The 6,000-nt window shown below is 39.4% G+C and overlaps 1 protein-coding gene and 1 long non-coding RNA gene across 6 annotated transcripts in view; one reads left to right on the top strand and one right to left on the bottom strand.

Annotated features, from left to right (window-relative positions):
* The window catches only part of LOC147753084 (uncharacterized), a 12,304-nt gene extending 8,057 nt beyond the window's left edge, over positions 1-4,247 (bottom strand). The window contains exon 1 of the long non-coding RNA XR_015312286.1: positions 4,057-4,247. This is a non-coding gene — a long non-coding RNA (uncharacterized LOC147753084). The remainder of the gene's footprint in view (positions 1-4,056) is intronic.
* ClC-a (chloride channel protein 2) overlaps positions 1-6,000 on the top strand; it is a 68,650-nt gene that overhangs the window by 58,134 nt on the left and 4,516 nt on the right. For all 5 annotated transcript variants that reach the window (XM_086969577.1, XM_022838335.2, XM_022838332.2 and 2 more), the window contains 6 exons: positions 40-199; positions 2,437-2,610; positions 3,427-3,505; positions 3,674-3,743; positions 4,254-4,380; positions 5,677-5,824. In XM_086969577.1, coding sequence (XP_086825703.1) covers positions 40-199; positions 2,437-2,610; positions 3,427-3,505; positions 3,674-3,743; positions 4,254-4,380; positions 5,677-5,824 — 758 coding nt within the window. The remainder of the gene's footprint in view (positions 1-39; positions 200-2,436; positions 2,611-3,426; positions 3,506-3,673; positions 3,744-4,253; positions 4,381-5,676; positions 5,825-6,000) is intronic.

Raw genomic sequence — 6,000 nt, 5'->3', positions numbered from 1 at the left:
GCTGATACTGGAATACAGAGTATGCTTATTTTCATACAGGGTGGATACATCACAGGACAGTGGTCATAATTTGGTAATTCCTGGTGGATACGCAGTGGCGGGTGCGGCCGCAATGGCCGGTGCCGCCACTCGAACTATATCCACGTGTGTCATCGCCTTCGAAATGACTGGTCAGATGTCACACATATTACCAGTGATGGTAAGCTTTTACTTTTTGGTGACTCACACTTTAAACCCGAATTTCTGTGGATAGTGCTATGATTAAATAGTATCAATTGTTCCAATCAGTCAGGGGTCAGCCTCTGGATTCCCCACCTCAGCTGCGATTGCAGTCGACCTGTATCACTTCGAGATGATTGATCATTGTACGTTATAGTGAATACCTTTACTGTCCTGGGAACATTTAGATTCGTCTATAGCCGACCTTTTATGTCTATCGAGCGTCACTTTTTTCTTTATTTTCTGTTATTTATTGCGGTTGCCTCTTTTTTGCCGCGTCATGTTTTTTGTTCTAGCTTGGCTAATGCCTCCTTCCGATTTTTTCTTTCATCATTTAGTCATTTCTTCTTGCTTGTACTTCTGGCAAAATATCGAAGTGGCTGCATGTCCTTTTGCATTGCATTTTTCCCCTTAACGTTATCGTGTTGATACTCTCGAGCTATGCGTTCAAGTCTTTGGCAGTTGCAGCAGGTAAGAAGTGATACGTATTCCTTTACACGACAACCAAAGTTCCTTAGATGGCCTTTCCTATTCTCCAATAGCTCCCTAGCTTCGCACCGTTCTTTCCTGCCCACAGGTCTCTCTTTTCATGCTTGATACGCTACGCAGCTCCCAGCGAGTCATGCTACTTGTCTTGGAGTTCAAAAAAGAATTTACATTTAACAAGATCAATGTTGCGGAGAGATTAGCTAGATTTTGAACATCTATATCAACGCTTGTTTCTCTCACTTTTTGAGAGTAATCTTCGTAAATGAGAATGGCATGTCTAGTTGTGATCTCAAATACCCTAATGATTATGGCGCGGCCCTTAGTCTGTGTAGTTTTTCGTGATCTCTGATGGCATTGAAAATGGCTTTCAGCAAAATACCGTCCTTGACTCTTGCTCTGGCCGTACCATGTGCGAGCTCCTTTTCACAACAAATTATGGGAAGTCCTTGCCACTTTTGTGGCGGATATTCCGGTAGCCGCGAACATGACGCATTTTCAAAGTCAAAGTACAGCTAGCGCTTCTTTCTCTTTAAGTATCTTGTTCTTCATCATAACTTTTCCGAAGCTATCAATGAACTTGGCAAAAAATTTTAGGCACCCATTATGCCTGCTATTAAATGTGTTACCTACTATTAAAACCCCCCGGTCGAGTGATCACTTCCATCTTGTATTACTCTAATAGCATTGCTGTTGCGCAGGACAACAATTCCTCGTTCTGACAAATTTGTCAGAGCCAATACAGAGAGATATCGCATCGCAAGTTGCGCCAAAAGGGTCGTTGCTTTTTCTGAGTTATTTGTAATCAACATGGCTCTTGTCACTCGTGTTACCCGAATGCTTTTCTATTTTAACGTTGCATTAATAAATTATCCGTAATCTTCTGTACTACTTTCCCTACCGTCTTTGCATGGTCAAGAGCGGTCTCTACTTTTTGTGGTTTCCCCTCGAGTTTTGCCTGTCATTTACTGTCCAATTGACTATTGCACCTGACACAGGTAGCGAGTCTCTGAAAGCTGGGCGCGAGCTCAGGCAAGTCTCTTCTAGACTTCCCTTTAGTTTCATTCTCATCCATGCGTGTCTCTATGGTACTTCAAAACTTAATCATTTCGTTTAGTCAGATTTGCGACCGATGATGGTCGTTTTCTTCCGCATTTACCGATTTATGGTCGCTCTTTTGGTATCATCTTCTTTTAACTAATAAGCTCCTGACTTCAGTTTTGTGACCTTAGCCTTTATGTATAATTTTCATGTACCTTCTTTTCCCTTTAACTTCCTTATCGTGTCAATGAGTTACCCGTCAGTCTTTCTAGCTACTTGGCAGGCCGCTTGCTAGACGCTCAGTATCCTCATCCTTCTTGCGGTTGTCCCCTTTTAAATATAGTGGCAGCCAACTTCAGGAGACTCTGCAGCCTAGTTTTGTGCCTAATTTCATGGAGTTTACTCCATGTTTCATCTTGCTTTTTTCTTCACCCATAATTTCGAGTATGTCTCCCCTAGGATTTATTCTTCTTCAACAATGTCAAAAACAGATACTTTTCATTTCTTTGGACGTTAACCATATGGTACGTAAATATTTTATTTCTGTTTGGAAATGTTGCACGAATAGGTATTACTGTAAGCGAGGATGAAGTTACTCGAACCATTATAGTTATGAGGGATATTTAGGTCTTCGATATTCGCCCAATTGGCTAGACTAATTTCTGCACGACGATTGACGTGTTGCTTTAGATTGCTGTTCTCATTGCAAACGCGATATCACAAATGCTTCAACCTTCGGTTTATGACTTGATCATCACCCTTAAGAAGCTACCATATCTGCCGCCTATACTTTCAACGTCCTCTCACGCACACACTATCTACGTTGAAGACATCATGGTGCGAGACATTGCATACATATGGCAAGTACGTGCATATAATTTTTAATCCTCATTTTTATTCAGTTATCTTCTTTCAACAGTCAATATAGTAATTAATCACTGATTCAGATTGCCAACTGCGTCGGTTTATCTTGCTGGCTAAGCTTATAAGATCTGTTGGAAATCAATGAGTAGAAGGTTCACAAGAGAATTGTATGAAGTAGATCGTTTGCCAAGCAAATAGAATCTCTGCTTTGCTTCTACTTTGTCTAGTTTTGTCACTGATTTAATACAAACTTGTCAGTTCTTAAAGGTGGGCGGAAAGTTTGAGAAACGGTAAAGTGTGAGTGTAAATACATTGGTTAGTACAAACAGGTTTTTGTGACAGCTAAAACTAGGGGCGAATATTGACAGAGAATTAAACTTCCAAAAACAATTCAAACCATAAAAGAGAGAATAATTTAAATCTACAAGTGGAATTTCCCCAACGTTTTCTTGAGTTTTGTAGCAGCTTTTAGGTGATTTGTGATGTCTACTGACTCTTTTCATTAGTTTTTTGAGTGTGCATCTCCGACGTGATTTGGCTTCTTTAGTTCCATGCATTTAAACGATGCCAGATGCAATGACTGCGATAGAAATTCTAAACTGTTGATACACACTTAGAATTTTCCACTATATTATTGTTTACTACTTAAATTCTCTAAACTATATTGCTAAAATAAGGTTAATCATACTTTCTAAAGTCATACTTCTCTACATGACTATATTGCTTCTTAATAGAGAATAAGCTAAGCGACTTGTACAGTATATGGTTGTGAGAAGTGCCTTTTTACCGTGATTGTTTCGGTCCATTCTATTGCAGGGCGCAACGTACCGCGATCTCAAACAACTGCTTAAGGATAACAAGCGCCTTATGTGTTTCCCATTTGTCGAGTCACCACGTATGTATAGTCTTTAAAAAATGGATGCACAATTGGTTTTCGAAAAGTTAAGGTGAAAAATGTTTTTGCACATTTGTTCTATGGTTTACTTATGAACCTGTTCAAAGAACTGAACTTTCTTCTTTAACATTTGGACGCATTAGGATGATATTTGATTTCATATTTCAGATTCTATGATTTTGTTAGGCTCAATACCTCGCGTTGAACTCCTGCGATTGCTTGAGCTCCAACTCGGAAGGTACAGTAATGACTAAAATGATTTTTCAATTCAGTATGTAATATCCAATTATTTTAAAATCTACTGAGGACAAGTTCAGCTGTTGTTTCAACAAGAAAGGACGCCCAAAGTTTTTTCACAATGTATCAAATGTGTCAGCTCTTCTATTATTTCTTATTTTACGATGCATCGAAATATTAACATAAATTCAATTTCATTGGTTTTTCTTGGGAGGAGAACAGATCAAGGTTAGCTAAGCATCATGCACGCATGAGCCACTTTAAAGCCTGTAGCGCTTTTATCAAAAGGGACGTTAGGAGAGACACATCCTTACCTGGTTAAATTCTGTGAAGTAGATTATCATGCATTAAACAGCAGAAGAGTTTTTTCCGACGTAATTTTTCTTGATTCGCTTCCGATGTTGTGCCGACTGATTGTCCCACGTCAGTGACTCTAGTACGCATGGTTAAGACTTCATATTACTTTGATATTTTGACGAAGTAACGGAATTAGCTTACGCGTTTGTCATAGGTTTCGTCGTTTGGAAGAGGTAGCTAGACGACGTTCACAAGATGTATCTGGACGTAGCCCAAGAGGAGATCAACGAAGGATGTCGCGCTTCGTCGTATCACCAGTCACATCAACAAACAGTGCCAAGGTATAAGTTTTAGCAGCTTTGCTACGTTTTTCAGGAGAATTAAAAGGAAGCAACCAAATATGTACACAAGATATGGCATCTAGGTTGAAACATTTCCGTGCGCTGTTTATCGTCACGTTAAAAATAAAATAAAACTATTCTTTTTAGAACAGAAGTACATACTTACTAGAACAATGGCATTTTCGCAATTTCGGTAAAGATTAGCTACTATCAAATTTTTATGCTAGACAAATTCCCAAAAGATGACTCAGCAGTGCAGTTCTAGGTATACGAAAAGCATTTGGGTTTTTCTTTGTCGTTATACCTTTGTTTCTAGCGCACGAATAATATGAAATCCTGTGCACTGTCTGGTGGACAACGAATTAGGAATATGCGTACCAAACCTTAGGCAAGACAATAACAGGTGGACCAGTGTTGATTTTTTTATTGACTCCCTGCGGCGGTCAGCAGCACGACCGGGCTGTTCTCGAGTCTCATCAAGATGACCGCAACAATGCGCAGTCTGCATTGGTCTTCTGCAAAAAACAGCGCGAATTTTTGTGGTCACGACTTAATAACGCGGATTGCTGTCATGAACCTACATATACCTACGAACCTACATACGAACGAGTAGAGATACTCCAAGCTAGTTCAGCGCAACCCACAACCTGAATGTAGCCTGCAACGGCAATTAACGCCCATCAGCTTTCCAATTCCAGAGTATCAATCATACAGGTGCCATAGTAAAAGCAAAAGGAAGACTACATCTAACCTTAAGGACACAACCGTCTGCTGAATATATCTGCTAGCTCTAGTGAGCAATTCAGGTTCAGCGTTTTGCTGGCTTCTCGCTTTTGTCACTCTAGAATATTGGCACGAACATGATTTCGTCGGATAACACATCGTACTTTTGTAGCGACAGCGAGAAAATATAATGACTGAAAACTACGTACGATTACTCAGACACATCGCCATATTACAAATATCTTACCATGTCTCTTTTGATTCGTTACTGAAGATCATCTGTACCATGTCAACAGTATGGCTAGAATTTTATACGTGAATTTTTGTGAATGTATTGACGAGCTAATTGGAGTAGAAAAGTTAAATCCTTATTAAAGCACTAATCATTTTATTAACCTTAATAGATTTATCATTATTAAACTTCTTGAGAATCCAAGGAAAATTCAGCTTTAGGAAACTAGATTGGCACTGTAAATATTTACTTCAAAACCAACAAAGTCCATTGCTATTAGAATAATCTAAGCTGGGTCGTTGGTTTTTTTTCTTTTCCGCATTTATTCTTTGCATGCCTAGCCTTCTCCGAAGTCATCACCACCCCCTTCACCACCGGTGACTCCTCGAGTTGTACCTAAAAAATCCATTCTTAAGGACCACGGGCTTACTATCTACGGTACCTCGACCAGAGATTACCAATCTCCTTACGCCACGGTAACGTCATATGGTAAGTTCTTGTTGTTATACAATCACCTAAGCTCTATACTATGCTTTGTTTAGGATGCAAAAAAATCTAGTCCAAATGAAATTATAAGAAGGCTATGTCAATTCGTATAAGTCCTTTGATGCCTATGTTGCAAACCGCTCTTTAGGTTTAATTATTGTAATTGGGTGCAAACAACC

This window comes from Varroa jacobsoni, unplaced genomic scaffold (assembly GCF_002532875.2).
Source record: "Varroa jacobsoni isolate VJ856 unplaced genomic scaffold, vjacob_1.0 scaffold_759, whole genome shotgun sequence".
In the NCBI taxonomy this organism is placed as follows: domain Eukaryota; kingdom Metazoa; phylum Arthropoda; class Arachnida; order Mesostigmata; family Varroidae; genus Varroa; species Varroa jacobsoni.
Note: the sequence above shows the minus strand (reverse complement) of the source record. Positions and strands in the feature narration are given on the sequence as shown.